Consider the following 17518-nt stretch of genomic DNA (forward strand, 5'->3'; position numbering starts at 1 on the left):
TCTGCTTACTTCTGAAGTGCAAATAATAGGGCATTTTAAAAACCGTTTTACTTCTTGAAGCTGAAACGAACCCATCTCAGGCAAAACGCCCTGGGAAGAGTTCCTGTGCAAGCCCCACCAAAACGAATAAGAATTGTACAAATTTCAGTAGGCTTGTGAAGGAGACCTACAGAAAGCGAACCGGCCAAGCACCCTCCTTTAACACACTGACAGAGAAGGCTGCCTGCAATCTGAGCTTTCCGTGGAAACAAAAACCACCAGGGATCTTCTCTTCGCATCTACAAAAAAAAAGAAAGCCCCCAGTCTCTGTATGGAAAAGGCTGCAAAAGGAAAGATTTTTAAAAGGTGGACTGTAAACCACCATCCAAATCCTGCAGCGCAGCAACAAGTAAGACCTGTGGGTGAAATGGCCAAGTGCACATGCAAAAAGAGAATGTACTGTTTGGGGAGGGTTGGTGGCATATTTGGGGTGGATTTTTATATCTGGGGGAACTCAGTAATTTTCTTAGGCAATTAAAGCTCTTCGAATTCTCCAGCATTGTTCACCATATAATGGCTTCTCCCATTGATTTCCGTATTTTAAAAAGCAATAGAAACATCATTCTGAGGAGGTTTTGGGTCACTGACGTAACTGATGAGAAATACATGCAAATCAAGCCACATGCTTCTCTCTCTCTCTCTCTCTCTCTCTCTCTCTCTCTCTCTCTCTCTCATTTGCACAACCCATAAGGTTGTCACCTATCAGAAACCATTCCAATAATTTGGCATAGACCTCCCATGGGGTTATCCCATGGTCTTATCTTGGATTTAAAGTAATAATACCGGGATCTGGATTCCCTTTTGCTTCAAATCACTCACTGATGGGAATGGAATAGAATTCATCCAAGTACACACACTTAAGATTGCACCCACACATAAAAGTGAGTTTGGGGAAAAATATGTTCTCCAAAGTAATGGTGGTCAAGGTCAGACTATGTATCAGTGAGCTGATAAATTTTAATAGTGTTTAAATTTGGGGTATAGGTGGAGGTGTTTGAAAACGGTGTTATTTACTTTACTCAGAAGAAAACCCATTGTGTTCAGTAGGACTTCTGCTGTAATCCTATCTTACTCTCCAGAAACAAACACCTCTCTGTATAGGTGCTGAATTTTTTTTTTGCTGATTTGTGAAAACACAGAGAGAATGAAACTATTATACATTTTGCAGAAATAAAAAAGATAAAAAGACATCTAAATACAAACGAATCTCGTGTACAATTTGTTATTATAGTTAGCCCAATTTAATATAAGGATTGAGAGCAGGTGATACTTTCATCATTTATTTTTTTTAGATTGGACAACAATAAAGCACATATTAGAACAAAGTCTGAGGACATCAAGTCCTCATATCAAATCCACATAAGGAAAAAAATTATAAGACCTCTACCCCAATGAGTAACAGTAGTACTGAAAAAGTGTCGAATCAAAGTATGGCAGTAAGAACATCGGGATAATCACAATGTAAAGAACAATGTATCGGAGGGCACAAAGGTCAGTCACCATTCAAAGATGCTCAAAGTGTCACCTACTCAGTCATAACAAAAATAACCATTAATGGTACATCTCTGCAAATCAGTTTATACAACCAAGTTAATTCTAAAAATGCAATGAAAATACGTTCAGCTTCCCGCTGCCTATGTTCTACCAAATCACAAATAACAAGCTAAGGAAAAGCTCTCTTGCACAATTCCCATTGTAATGGATGGTGCTTGCGTAGGAGAACTTTTCACTGGATCTTGTGCTTCAACACATAAGAGCTTACAGGTGAAACCAATGACACAAGGCCCACCCTCAGTAACAATCTCTCTTTACATGCTTATTCTACAAAGAAAAATAATAATAATTTCCCTGGGAGAGTGTTTTTGTTTTTTTTTCCAATGCAGGCACAGAAACAAAATGCATATTTAGAAGTCAATAGCCATAGTAAATACAGAAGTAAATAGCCATAGAATTTTAAAAATCACTGATGGGGTGGAAGAATGGGAGCAAAAATGTAGCAGATATCACCAAAGCAAAGAGGATTTCCCTTCTTTCCCATCCTGCACATTTCCTAAAATAGGTAGGTTAGCTTCAAAAAAAAAACAAACTAGGCAGGTAAAAATTGGCTTCACTCTTTGATGAATTGGGGCTGATGGCTGCAATTTGGGGAGACCTACAGGAGAAGAAGGTTATATCACTACTGTATCCATTAACACACAGCAACTAATGGTGGTTCCACACCTGTTTCCACACAGGGATGTGTATGGAGCACACACCTGGGTTAAAACTTATGCTAGGGGATTGGGATGCCGCAAATTGTCCTGTGCCCAGTAGGCCTTTCTGCAGCATAACCACATGACAATGTAGTCCCACTTTCCATTTGTGTTCACTGACCAGGAATATATTTATATATGTATATGTGTTTGTATTACCTCATTGGACCAAACAGTTACTTAAAGGTCCCCACAATTCTGACACCCTGGTCCTAAAAACATGCTTACTTGAAAGTAATTTCCACTGAAAGCAATGGGGTTTGCTTCCAAGTAGATGAATTTCAGATAGAGCTCTGATTCTTTTGATCTCAGTTAACTCCGACAACCTGTAGGCTTAACAGAAGCTAATGGAAATCATCCACAAAAAACTGTTTATCAATCGTATCTCACACTTCACAGATTTAATAGGATTTAAGACAATAGATATCAATGGGTGGAAACACCACTTGTCGAGGACATGGAATCTATATATACACACATACATACATATATATACATACATATATATATTTTTTAACATGCATTGGAAAGGGATTTTATGGAATATTTGCAAGATATTGAATTTAGAATTAGAACTTCCTTTGGATTTCAGGGCAGTTTGGCTTGTATGTTTTGGGATATCTTCAACATCCTGGACTGGGCTTTGCCTGTGAACCTTTTTACAGCAACAAAAATTTTACTAGCCCAATACAGGAAATCTCCCAGGATGCCTAATCCAGCTTGCAAGGGATGAAAAGCTGTGGGTCACTGCATCGAGGGAGAAGTAAATTTATTTGGTAGGAGGCAGAAATGGCGTGGGAACAGGAACTGAGACTGATAATTGCTCCGTCCGCTTGTAGCATTGGGATCCAAATTGTGGAGGTATCCCTTGCGCCCCATCACACATTTGCATTCTATAAAGATTGTTTTTTTCTTTAAAGAAATGAAAATAAAATGAAATGATGGCTTTTCTGACTCAAATAAAATAAAATGGTTTTAACTCCACTTATTTCATTTGCAAATTTCTTATATGCCACTTTTGAGTGCTGTGGTAATGGAGCTGGAAAAACGCCACTCGTAAATCGTATAAAATAAACAGGAATCCACGTTCTTTCCAAGCAATCCAGTGAGGACGGTGCTCCAACGCAGCCCTCATTCATTACAATGAGGCTGGGGCAGAAGAACTTCCCACAGGATGGTAATGAATATCCGAACATTTCAAAGACTACGTGCCCTTGTCTTTCTTTTCCAAAGAAAAGAAAATTCTCAAGAAAATAGAATTGGAAAACAAGATAATTCAGAACGTCAGCAAAAAGATATATATTGGTGGGGTAAAACAGTAATTAAAAAAAAGCAATACAAGAAAAGCTTAAACACTGATTATTATAAAAACTGTAATTACCGCAGACCGAAAAGAAACCTGATTTTAAAGTAAGCCTTGTATAAAAACCTGGTATGGAAAAACTGTCTTTTTTTAAGGCCTGGTGGCTTTTGGTCGAATTTTAAAGACTCATTCACCCTGCCCAAACATCACTCTCATTCATAGATTTAAAAGAAAATCACCCTTTACCCTCTCCCAACAAAGCAGCTTTCATAAAAGGTGCAAACTACAGGAGGAAAGCAACATAGATTCCTACCTATCCATCTGGTGGAGAAAAACAAACTTTAAATGTACACTTTAAATGTTGAGATAATGAAAAGGGCATGAATACGTGTTGTATAGATAAAAATTTGATGTTGTGGGTTTTTTTTCTGGTATGCTACTTTAAAAAAAACCCCGCAAAAATCATGTATGAGAAGGGCTGGGCAATGAATGTATGGAGACACACAAATGTAAAAAAAAACACGCAAAAACACACGCAAAAAAAACCTGAGGACATTTGCCTTCCTCTATACGTACATCCACATACATGCAAAACTCCTCTACAGCTTTGGATGGTGTCAGCCGGACTCTGAAATGAAAGGGGGTTTTTTATATGAGGGTTTTACAGGGGGTGGTGGTGGTGGTGGGTGTTCAATGTTGGGGGTTTTATGACATCACCAGGTTAAAGTATCCAATCAGCTCGCACTTGGGAGAAAATTATTTCGTGGGGTGTTTCCTATAATATACTGTACTCCAAGTCGGTCTGGAAGAAAGAAGGGGGGGAAAAAAGGTGGACCAGGACTGAGATTTTGGCGTGTGCTGTGCATGTTTCCAAACCGTTGGAGGCTTTGCTTTTTCCCCATCTGGATCTACCTTCTTGCTGTCTTTTCCTTTGCCTGTAGCTTGGAAGATCTGGCTGCAAATGCAGAAGAGGGGCTTTAAAAAGGGGAAGGGGACATTGGGTGGGCTTCTCTCCCCTCCCTCCTCTCCAGGAACATTTGCTTCCCAAGAACTGCAAGGAGAAGAGGGGGACATGACTAGGAGAAGGCAACGATCCCCCCTTCGGGCATCCTCCTCCGCCTGCCTGGATATTTAGAGAGTGGAGAGGGCAAGTCCCAGAACCGAGAGAAGGAGAGAGAGGGTGGTTCTAAGCTGGAGCCTCCTGAGATGCTTTCGAATGGGAAATGCATCGCCCAACGACGGGGTGTGGATTTTGGGGGGTAAGTGGGCGATGGGGAGGGGGAGGGATCCGAGCCCCCCTCTGGCCAGACCCCCCACCGGTGGCTGCGAAGGACCCCCCCTCCGAGAATAAACACACGCCAGCATGTTCCTGACCTGTGGGATGGTCCCAGGCGCCGCCACCACCAGCAGCATGGATTACAATGGAGACTTCCAAGCGGGCTACCAGGAGATCGACGGCATCAGCCTGGGCTACCTGCAGATCAACGGGACGCGCATGTTCGCCCTGACCCAGGTCTTCAGTGACCTGTTCGGAGACCTGCCCCGGGCGGCGGTGAGCAAGAAGATGGAGAGCCTCCAGATCCAGAGCCGCCGCTGCGACCTGCGGGAGCTGCGCACCCTGAAGGCCATCCAGTCGGTGCCCTTGCGCGCCGTCAAGTGCTCGCTCATCTCCAGGAGCGACCTGGAGGCCCTGCGCGCCTCCTGCCGGGCCCTGGCTCCCCGCAGGAGGAAGAGGAGGAGGAAGAGCAGGCGGAGGCAGCCCGGGGGGGACCCCTTCCAGCGGCCTCGCCTGCTGCCCGCCGCCTACGGCCCCCCCGACGGCTGCGCCAAGCGGGACGCGCTCCTGGGGGGCCCCTTCGCCCGGGTGTACGAGAGAGCCGCGCAGCCCCCCAAGGGCTACGGCCGGAGCTGCCTGGCCGGCGTGCTGAGCGCCTACCCGGGCGACCTGCAGCTCCTGCACTCGGCCGTCAGGGCGCACGGCGCGGACCCAGCCCCCAGCCAGCCGGATCAGCGCTCCTCCTGCGGGTGCCTGGCCAAGGAGAAGGGGCCCCCGTCCTCGGCGGGCTCCAAGAGGCAAGGCACGTCGGCCGGCTACTCCAGCGACTCCGACTCCAGCAGCCCGGCCAGCTCCAGCGACTCCTCGGAGGAGGAGGACGAGGAGGACGAAGACTCGTCCTGCAGCAGCTCCTCCGCCTCGGAGAGCAGCTCCCTGTGCAGCGGGGACTCGGTGCAGAGCACCCGCTACAGGCAGGCGGCCCTCCCCCGCCTCCCGGCCCCGCCGGCCCCCTCCCAGGCCCTCCCCGGGGTGGCCAAAGCGCTGCGCCCCGACCCCGACCTCCTCTTCTGGGCCAGGACGCTGCGCGCCACCGCTTGGGAAAGTTGCACTCCGGTGCCCGACGGCGCGCCCCAGGAGGAGGAGGACCTGCAGCAGGAGCCCAGCAGGCGCCCCCCTGCCCGGCCCGGCAGCCCTGGGGAGGGCCCGCGACCAAAGAACGGAGGCTCGTGCGTCGAGGCACGGGGAGATCTCTCCGAGGACGGCTGCGGGGAGCCGTGCGTCAAGGCGCGGGCAGAGCTCTCCAAGGAGGACCTTCGCCTGGGAGAGCCTGCTGGGGAGGCACCGGCTCTCCAGAAGGCCTCCCAGGCAGGCTCGGGGAGGGAGGCGCACTTCGACCGGCTGATCCGGCAGTCCAAGCTGTGGTGCTACGCCAAGGGCTTCAACGTGGACGGCGGGAGCAAAGGCTTGCGCAGGGCCGAGCAGGCCAGGGGGGCGGCCAAAGCCGGCCTCTTGCTTGCCAGTAAGCCTCCGAAAGGCGCAGGCAGCGACTTGGAGAGGAACCCCAAGCGCAGCAGCCGCGCCGAGCAGCAGGCCAAGGGCAGGCCCCCCAAAGTGCCCAGGAAGGCGACCAAGAAGGGCTCCAGCCCTCCTTGCAGACGCCTGCTTGGCCCCGGCCCGGCGCCTGCAGCCAGGAGCCCCTTCACCCTGCTGGGCACCTTCCCCTGCACGCCCGCCTTGGTGGTGGGTTCCGACGGAGACCTCTGCCCCGCGTCCTCCCTCTGCGTCAAGGACTCGTGCGCCCTCTCCAAGACGCACCCGCTGTGGACCTGGCAGCTGGGGGGCAGCGCCATCCCCGTGCCCCCCAGCCTGAAATTCCGGGGATACGGTTTGGTGGACTTCTGAAGGAAGGATCGCAGCTGACGATCGACGGGCAACAGTTTATTTGAGGGGGGAGGAGGAGACTCAGGGCACAATCCTATGTTTGTCTACTCAGAAGTAAGTCCTGTTGTGATCAGTGGGGCTTGCTCTCAGGAAAGTGTGGATAGGATTGCAGTCTAATCGAATATGCAGCCGAGGCAAAAAAAACAAAACAAAAACATAGGCATGCACCCACCCTGCACTATCCTTACTCGGAAGTAACCTCATGGTTCCAGTGGCCTTTGGATGCCAAGTGATGGCTGATGAGGGCAGCTTGCCTCCAGGCCCAGAAGTCAGTTTCACCGAAACAGGCGACTGGCAGCCCAATCCTATGCATTAATACTCAGAAGTAAGCCCCATTCTGTTCAATGGGGCTTACTCCCAAGTAAGTGTGGCTAGGATTGCAGCCTGATCGTTGTCGAGGAAACGTGGGGGGGGGGGAAGAGGCCCTGGTTTTCAGAGGGGATCATCATGATCACCATCATGGAGAGCAGATCTCAGGCTCCCCTTTCGAATCGAACGTCGCCATCCCTTGTGGTGTTTAAAAAGAACAAAGGCTTGAGTTTATTTAAAGAGCCCTCTCATGCCTGATTCCCTTCCAGGACCCCCACCACTGCTTGAAACGCTGCCATTCGAATCGTGCTGGAGAGATCAGGCCTCCCATGCATAGGGGAGCCAAGGATTCAGATGCTAGGAGTGAGAGAAAGAGTCAAGGAGGCTGCAGAGAAAATGTCCTTTTGCTAAGCAATATTGTGACTGATATGCCCAACCTCTGATCATGGGGAACCAAACCGATTTGATTTTTTTAAAGGCAGTTTGGGGCAGACCAGCCCTCCCTCCCCCCTGGAATGGTTTGTTCCATGCAGAGAAATTTGGGAGAGTTGTGGGTGTGTGGTGGGGAATGAGAAAGTTTCAAGCAAGCCTTTCCCTCCCCCAGTGAAAGACCCTTCTCTTCTCCCCCTCCCCCTTTCCCCCTTAAAAGTACACTCCCCCCCTCCCCCCACCTTTCTTCCTTAATTTGGAAGAGAAATGGAAGGGGGCCTTTCAACCACTGCACATTAAACTCATCAAAGCATCACTCCCCCCTCCCCTCCATCCGCTTCCTGATTAAAACTAAAGCAAGACAAGAATGACTATTTTATCCTCAACAGTAGAACTTCATAGGGGTGGGACTATGAAAAGCAATGTGGAGAATGGAATGAATTTTAAAAAAAATAATAATAATGTCAAGAGTTATTTAAAAACAGTAGTCACCATAATTACTCTTCTACCAAAAGGGCAAGGGAGGAAGGAAGGGGGGGGGATGTGAATCTCTTTGAAAAATTCATGATCTAACTTGCATCCTTCCCTCCCCCCCCCAAAGGTTATTTGAAACTGTTGCATTTTTTTAAGGGGCTTGTTGTTTCTTGGCTAATAGAACCCTGACTTGAGTAGCCTAAGGTAACATGCTGTTTGTTTAAAAATATACTGGAAAAAGAAATTGGATCTGGGGAAAATTTGCAATGAAGTGCAGATGGACAATATGACCTCTAAAGTGGAATGCAGAAAAGAATGAGTCTTTTTTCCTTGCAGGAGGAAATAAGGGCCCTCTTCCCCCATACAAACAAATGTGCTTTCCTTAATTTTTTTCTACAGTGATGTTCCTCTTTGTCTTCAGATATCTCCCTGCCTTTTTGAAATCAAACCCAAGCCAAATCTTCAAGCTCCAGGGGTGAGGTGGGGGAATAATTTCTGTTTGCAACTCAATCTACTTTAAACAAAAAAAAAAATATATAGTTCCACTAGGCCATGCTGCGCAATCAAGTGGAGGGCTCAGACAGCAACGTTTTAAAGTGCAAAGTGTAAATACTTCTGGAATTGTTGGGACTCCAACCCCACAGTCTCGACAACAAACTGTATCTGATAGCAAGCTCTATATTCACTGACTTTACTCCCAAGTGGGTGTGCTCTGACTGGATCACTGTCATATTTAGGAAGGAGAGGCCAGCCTTTTGTCCTCATCATCCTGTTTCTTCCTGGAGAAGGGTGACAAAAAAAAATATGATCAAGGAAAAAAAAGAAAAGAAATGTAAAATGGGTTGAAATAACAGATTTCAGGAGGAAAAAATTCTGGCATCCTGAATTTCACAGATTGATTTGGAAGCATGTCAGTATTGATAAGGGATATTAATTACATTTGCAATATATAGATATAAATTTATTTTAAAAGTGAAGTGTTAAGCCTGCTGTCCTAAACACAGCTAGCTACATGGAAAGAAACTCAAATTGCAATTACTTTTGCTTAAATGCATTCAGATATTAGAGTTATTTTTCATCCAGAATATTCTGTCTTCCATAGGTTGCAGTTTGATGCTCACTTGCTTGGGACTATTGAATTTGGTGTGACTTACTTCTGAGTAAACATGCTAAGGGATGGGCGGTTAGTTTTTTTCCCCCTTACCAAATTGCATTTTGTTGAAGGCTTTGTTGTTCAAAAGAGTGAGGAGAGTTCTGTTCCCCCCTCCAAAGGTGTAAGATGTTATTTGTTATGAAAATATCAAGACTTAGTTTTTACCAATTTGGAGCATTTCCATGCTTCTGTAAAGCACTCATTCATTTCAGTGGGACTTATGCAGGAGACCCTCCTGTTGAATGATCCCCCAATATATTTTTCTTAAAAGAAACAAAACAGATAAAACCAGATTGCTCATGAAAGTGTTGCACAATTTGGGTGCTTTGTGTGAGAAAAGATAAATTAACATTGTTCTGGCTGTAAATTCCTCCACTTCATTTGTAGTAATTGGTCTTGAACATTTGATTGTGCTTGCAGAAGATGGAGTTGTTTTTCCTGAAATACATCAGGAGTAGAGGACAAAGAGAGTCTTTGCTTAGCATGGCCTCTTTGGTTGTCTTGGAAAAGGGCAGGAAAAGGGTAGTTGGAAGAACATGAGAGAGAGAGAGAAATGTTGCTGCTATCTTAATTTTCTTCCAAAAAATCCACCCACACCCCTCCATCCTATCGTATTAGTTTTGTGCTTCAAATATGAGCCCAACTTTGTTTAAAAGAAAGGAGGGGCTGTGATGTTTGCAAAGCAGTATGTGGCTTGGGTTTAACTCTTATTTTCAAAGGAATGTGGAATTCGATGGAGACCAAATATTGACAAGTCCTTCCCCCTTCAATTTCTACCTTAAACTTAATTGTGAAGCTTTACAATTACGAGCCACAGGGGGAAAAATGGTTGGTAGTGTTGGGGGGGAGAAATCAACCATATTTAAAATGAAGTCTGACATATTCAGAATGTTAGAATGAATAGAATGCTTCTAGTCTCAGAGCTGGACCCAATAAGCACACTCTTTGTGTGTATACAAGTTTCCACTGGGTATCTGCAGGGGAGTGTTCAGAAGTCTTCTGAGTGTATGTTTCTCTGTCTGTGTGTGGCACTGAGGAGAATTAACACAGGCACCCCAAGTTTTGCTGCTCTCCCAGTTCTCTGAATCAGAGTTTAAACGCAAAGTTCCCCCCCCCCCCCAGTATTAATATATTCTTACTATTTAGTAGAACGGTAGGAAACAATGCATATTTTGGTCTGGTTTAAAGAGGATAATGCAGGGAACAGGGCAATCCTTAATATTAGTATAAGAATAACCTATCTCAGCTCACTGCACCCCATCTTGTCTGTCATGGGCACAATCAACCCAGAAGTTCACTTGCACAAACCCCTTTGAAATGACCAGGACAATCGTGTTTTTATATAGCTGCTGTTCATTTTCTTGGGGATCACACAGGAGAACTTCTTGGGGGAAAATTCCATGTATTTTTTGGTGTATATAACATGTATGAACATTTACATCCAGTTTGTATTTCATAATTATTAAACATGGACATACAGGTAATGCATGTACATATTTCTTTCAAAAGGTATGTGTACCTGTGGGCATTGTATAGTGGTATTCATTCCCCCTCCCTACACATGTTTATAAATGCAGGAAAGGGCATGTACATGACACAGGAATAAATCTATTTTGAGTATCTGTGTGTACCTACATGCAGAAAGAGAATTGCAGAATGTATGCCTCTACTTTTGTTGAATTTGATTAGGCATTAATTTCAGGAGGTTATCAATAGCTGCTAGAAATTGGTGGCAACTCAGAGATTCCACTTTGAAAAAAGTGTAAGCACACTTACTACTAAGGCCCATTGAACTGTGGAACTTACTTTTGTGTAAATATGCTTAGGATACTAGGTCATAATCTTGGTTTTTTTTAAGCAGTCTTTTGCAATCAATGACTGCAATGCAACTGTGTTGTACCCGAACCCCTCCCAAATTGCAGAGCCTCAGAACCCAATGCTCTGCATGTCTACTCAGAAGTAAGTTCCATTATAGTCAACGGGGCTTACTCTCTGGTAAGTGTGAATAGGATTGCACCCTCAGTGGTGTTCTGATGCTCCCATGGAGCACGTGTATGCATGGGTTGCCCCTTTCATTTCTATGGAGGGAGCAGATCTACATGTGCACAAAGGAATGTGTTCACAGATCAACTTCCTCCACTTAATCAATGGGGAGGGCAGACCTTGCAAGTAGTTGATTTTTGTCTTTTTTGAGTGTTTTGGAGCTTCTTTAAAACCACTGAATTGATGGGTAAAAGTGGTTTACAGTGGCATGGATTTTTGCCACATCATGCCAGTGAAGTCTGCATTTACAGTTGATATCCAGAGTGCCATTTTCAGTATTTTAACATGTGGCACTAAATATGAATTTTGCTCTCCCTCTACCTGTATTGCAAATGTGAACCCTACCTTTGCTAGTAGTGTGTAAATAATATCTGAAAATTACTCGCTTGCACTAAAGACATTTGTGCATGCTTAGAAACAGTACAAGAGAGCCTCAGAGGTTGCTTTCAGTGTTGTATGTGAGAACATCTCTCATCTCCAATGTGGTGTTTCAGATTTTGTTATATTTACGAAACCCACCTCCTCCCCCCCAAAAATACCCATGCTGATTTTGACTGTATGAATGCCACATGGGAAGCATCTACTTTTAGTCTGAATGATAGTCTTATTTTGATTACTCAGATCTTGAGGCAAAGGTGCTTTTTCTATGTTTTTGTAAAACTGTGTGTTTGTAAAGATGCAGTTTATTCACAGTCACCACCTTGACCACAGAGGTGTGCCCATACCTGGCCTATACTCTTGGGAGGAATGTGTGCATCTCCAGCACCAGAAAATGGTGTGTGTGGATTTCAGTACATTTTGGTTTCTGAGATGAAAAAATCCAAATGGTGCCACATTTCCCAGGAAAAATATAATAATACAATAGCTGGCAGTTTGTTTTGCCTTTGATAGCACCCATAAGGTTAACTTGAACCGGCTAACTCCTTCTGCCTAATGGCGAGGTCTGATCTGCTTCCTTTCACTCTGTTTTTCCTGTCTACAAATGCAAAGCCACATAGGGTTTGGAAGGAAGATGCATATTACATAATGGGAATTGGTGAGACTTTGGACATTCTCACAGTATGCTAGAAAGCACCTTGAAGTTTCTCTTCCTCCCTGTTTTTATGGATGTGTGAATGCTGTCAACACAAGATAGAAGGTAGAGGAAAGGCCTGACCAAATCAATTATATTTGGCAATGTCATTTCAGTTATACAGCTGATAAATGCATAAAGCGCTTCTAATGTCGTGTGAAAATACCCTTCCTTGTGAAAATGCAGAAAATTTAAAAATGATTTAAGCCGAACTTGTAAAAAGCAGCAGTCTCCACAGTACTGTGCCACTTTTATCCTCAGGTTACATTTTGTGTCTCATGTATATGTCTTGCTAAGACAGAGATACATTTCAAAAAGAAACAATATTCACTTGGTGGAAAGGCAGCTTTTTTTTTACTCCAGTCAGTCAAAACTTGGATTGGATTGAAGTTGGCTGATTAATTGCAAAGAACCTATGCAAGTCTACTCTGAAGTAAGTCGATTGATTTGACCCTGGATTTACTCCCGGGTAAGTGCTTATAAGACTGCAGCCTTAGATGATGATCCCCAGCAGACTTACTAGGGACTGTATCCCACTGAAATCCACAAGGCTTGCTTCTGAAGAAACATGCTGAAAATTGTATGATATACGCACCTGCTTGGAAGTAGGCTTCACTGATATTAATCAGATTGATTTCCACGTAAATATATTTAGGGTCAAGATGCAAATCCCCTTTGACTTCCAAGTGCTACAGCAGCATGAACCTACAAACTCACTAACTTGGAAGTCAGTGTCACTGGAATTGACAAGATTGCATTTATTTCAACAGAATCTGAGAATGCTGTCTGGTGCAGTTACTTGGGAGTAAGTCTTATGGAAACCAGTGGAACATTTCCAAGTAAGGTATAGAGATCTAAGCTCCATGTGAAACACACTTAGATGTAAATCTTCTGATTTCATTGATAAGTTAAATTAGGGCTGAGAGCTGATAGGAGAGAAGTGTATAGAGGACCATTTCAGAGGGTTGGACTGTGTGAAATTTCTAAAAATTTCTCACATACATCCCTTCAACAAGTTCTCAGCCACAAGGGAATCTCTCTCTCTCTCTCTCTCTCTCTCTCTCTCTCTCTCTCTCTCTCTCTCTCTCTGCAGAATATACAGTCCTCATCCCAGTCCCCACCATATGTTCATTTCACCTACTTTGGAGAAAAATGAATTTATTTTTTTCCCCTAGGAACTTGCTATTTCTTGCAGAAATATTTTTTTGTGGAGTCACTTGCAATGCTATAAATAAATACAAACAACCTAAGATAATAAGATAGGTGACAAGAAGCAGAAGGAAATGAAAAACAACAGCAAAGAAATGAAAGTTTTCCAGTGGGGAGAAAAATGAAGAAGCAATAATTCTTCCTTACGATGTTTTAAAGAGGATGAAGGCATTGATAATGCTTTAGGGGCACAATACAGATCAGATTGTTCTCTTAAAACCCAATGGAGCAAAAGCCAGGCTACCTGGTGCAGTGACAGTTTCTGCCTTGGTTGTACTATGTTCAGGAAAGCTGACTTCCTAGTATGTGTAACACTGTGGACTTTGACTGCAGTTCTGTGCATCCACACTTGGGAATAAGCCCCACTGAACCCAGGATGGCTTACTTCTGAGTAAACATGCATGGTGATATGCTGTTCTTGGCAGCTCTTCTTGCAATATAACTGTGGGATGCATTTTTTGCTTCCAAATGGGTTCTAAAAAGGGCAGGAGAAGGGATGACAACTGCTTACTTTCAATTGTTTGGAGGGAACGTGTGAGCTGAACAAAATAAGCAGAATACTTAAAAAAAATAATCAAAGTTCAGAATATTTTATACAGGGAAGCTGCCCTTTAGAAAGAAAATAAAATCCCACCTATAGTGGATTTTCCAGGCTCAGGTAGTCTCAATTGGAGATTTATACATGTTGTGTTTGTGTGTGTTTTCTTTTTTTTTTTTAAAGAGGGTTGTGGGAGGGGAAATATAAAAATATAGCAGGCTTTCTGAGGATCCCCCCCCTTTTGTTGCATTGCCTTGCATAGTTGGCTATGCAGTTGGAGGCAGAATAAGCCTCTGTTTTCATGTAAATCACTTGAAGGAAGAGAGATATATTGAAACCTAGAGACAAGGCTGAAGGGGACTAAGATGGGGAAAGAGGAATGATACAAACACACAGAATTTAAATGATCAGATCTCTATTTTTCATGGAAAGAAATGGGGGGGGGGAACACATTCTTTCTCTCCCCTCCAAAAAGGTGATGGTAATGCCTGGGAATTCCTTTGCTAATTCCATTTTTTTTGTCTCTGAGCCAGACAAGAGCAATCAAGGTTGAGAAGAGAAGGCAAAGACTCCAAACGCATCCCGAAAGGGATTAGAAACAGGGAGGTGGGGAAGAGGGTAAAATTAACTTCCTCTGGTGAACAGCTTGTATGATTTGCTTACATGTGGCGACAATTCCATCTTCTCTCCTTCGGATGGGTTTCCTTAAGAATCAGTATTTCCTATAGTTATTTTAATTTTTTTTTATTTTTTGTTCTTAAAAACACATTCTTTCCACTTTGGAACACACCTAGGTAGCTGAAACACACTAAGAGGAAAGGGGAAAGCATGGGCTTTCCCTCTTCCTCCCACTCCTCCAGAAATATATTCAACTCAAGCAATGGGGAGGGGAAGAGTTAGGTTTAATGTAACTTTATTTATTTAAAGTTGATGTATGTACTGTATATAAGGGAAAAATTGTAATCCCCAGTGTGCAATATGGATCCTTGACTGAGGAATAAAATACATTTTAAAGAAAACCAAAATGTGTGGGCTGTTGTTTTTTAAATAGCAGCCTTTGTGTGTGTGTACTGTGTGGTCATGGAAAGATCTGCTTGTGAGTTCAGCTGCCTAGAATCAGTTGTTCTACAGGAGGTGCAAAGAAGATAAACCTGTATGTTTTATTAGATCAAAATAGCTTGGTTTTGGATTATGTATGCTTCCAAGTTTCATGTACGATTCCTTATATTCTTCCACCACATAATGGATGCATAAAATTAGGTGCCAACATCTCTTCTAGTAAAACAAACATATTTCAAGAATTTGAGGCTACCATGATATTCAAGATGAGTTCTTTGAAACGGGTGCACTCCTCCATCTTAAATGGTTCTAATTCAAGATTTATTCCACTTTTTCATCTACTTTAGGATTCCGCTGAACATTTCCAAAGTTAGGAAGGTTTGTGTTTTAGGCCACACCTCTGCCCACTTCCCTTCCCCAATTCATTGAAGCCCCATATCAAGGACAGGCCTTGTGTTTTTGTTCCTGGTGCACCTGGCTGGCCCTATCTTTGCCTCTGGGGGTTACTTTGTTTCTGCCCGATTTTGCATATGTGCAACAGGGACCAAATGTTTACACCTGTGGGCCAGGCAAAAATGGGTTAACAAGCTGTTCAGCTCCCTCTCCCTAATCAGCTGAAATCTCTGAGCACCCTTTATTTCTCTAGTGTACATGCATATAAATCCATGCACATAATCACTAGCGCATCATGTAGTCCGTGCACAGACAGCCATTTTACACACTGCTGCAGGTACCTTTTGAGCGGAACATCCTGTCGGACAATTGTTTTTCTCATGTATCTTTATAACAACAGAGCCTGTTGTGTTTGGCTTTTAAATCAGCACAGAACAGGATATTGCAGTGTAAATGAATACAGCCGGTCCAGCCGCCAGCAGTGTCTCATGGCGGGGAGGGGCCCTGGCAACAGTCCCTGCTATGACACTACCCGGGTGTTACATGGGTGTCCCTGCTTTCTTGCACCTTGGGATTGTAAGCAATAGAGTTCCACACTCACAGTAGCACACAGGCATCTGTTTCTCCCAACCAGCTGATCTGAATGTGCTCCCCAAGAAAACCTGCATTCTGCACCCTTATGGAGAAGAGCATTTTGCTCAGGCACAGAGTAGAGCAGGGAGAAATAGCACCAGGAGCCAAAATGAATGGCTGCATTAGCTGGGTAGAGACACTAGAGAGGTTCTATATGCTGTACTTTCACATCATGCCATGTGCAGAACCAACTATCTCCCCAACAGTAGGACTATGCCAGAGAGGTGTTTTTTTTCAAGGGATGCCAAGGTAGCAGTGCTATACCCACTTACTTAGAAGTAAGCCCCACTGAGCACAGTGGGATTTACTTCTGGGTAAACAGGCACAGACTCAGACTGCATGACTGCTTTCTTGTCTGGGGATACATCACTTGTAATATTATGGGTGGAGACAAACAGAGTTGGAGGATGTGTGAAGGGGGGTGTTGCTGCTTGGGATGTACTAGTCATTCCACTTGTCCCTGGCAAAGAAGATGGGGGGGGGGTATTAATTCAAAAACCTGCAAGACCTGTTGGATCAGAGATGTCAGTAGGACAAAAGAAATGTGTATATACCATGGAACGCAAAATATCTCTCAGATCGCAAATTGTTCTCTATCTCCAGCCTTAATACGGCGAGGAGAGAGAGAATTTCAGAAATTATATTCTAGGCAGTGCAGGTCATTTAACTTACTTTGCAGAGGCAAAAGAGAGACAGGACAGTGTAGTGGTTTGGGAGTTGAACCTAGATCTGGAAGGTCCAGGTTCAAATCTCTGCTTAACCACAAAGCTTCCTGGGTGACCTGGGGCCAGTCACTATCTCTCAGCCTCATCTACCTTACAGGGTTGTTGTAAGGACAAAAGGAGAAGAGGGGCTATGTACGCCATCCTGAGCTGCTTGGAGAAAGGGTGGTATAAAAATGCCAAAAAATATATATTAATAAAATAAATAATAAAAATGCTTCTCCCCAAAAAACACCTCACCCAATTAATAAACAAATATGGAGAGAAAGACAGATAAAAAAAAACACTAAGGTGTTAAGACTGGAAACTTAAAAATCAATATTAAGATTATATAGGTATTGTTTATATAGATATACAGCACAAAAGGGGAAAGGGTGATAGCAACATGTTGCCTGCTCATTTCAGAACCTTCCCCCAACTTATTGGCATCGATTTTGCCACTATTATTATTGAGAACATTTATAAACCACTTTTCAGCAAAAAAATAATAATAATAAAAGTGGTTCAATAAATAAACGGTTCCCTGTTCCAAAACGGCTCATAATCTAACATGGCAGAAAGATGTCCAGCAAACTGCCACAAGACAAGGTGCTGGGCTACATACCAGGTTAATGTATTTAACAAACCCCAGTCCCACTATTTAATGTGCCATTATCTCAAGCAGGGAATTTCA

At 44.0% G+C, this 17518-nt stretch overlaps 1 protein-coding gene across 1 annotated transcript; it reads left to right on the plus strand.

Moving 5' to 3' along the window:
* The first annotated feature begins 4843 nt into the window (after positions 1-4843).
* On the plus strand, positions 4844-15028 carry EPOP (elongin BC and polycomb repressive complex 2 associated protein). Its single transcript, XM_066627990.1, has one exon. It carries the CDS (start codon positions 4958-4960, stop codon positions 6770-6772), a length of 1815 nt encoding a protein of 604 aa, XP_066484087.1. The 5' UTR covers positions 4844-4957; the 3' UTR covers positions 6773-15028.
* The last annotated feature ends 2490 nt before the right edge of the window (positions 15029-17518 follow it).

The sequence above is a fragment of the Tiliqua scincoides genome, chromosome 5 (assembly GCF_035046505.1).
Source record: "Tiliqua scincoides isolate rTilSci1 chromosome 5, rTilSci1.hap2, whole genome shotgun sequence".
NCBI lineage: Eukaryota > Metazoa > Chordata > Lepidosauria > Squamata > Scincidae > Tiliqua > Tiliqua scincoides.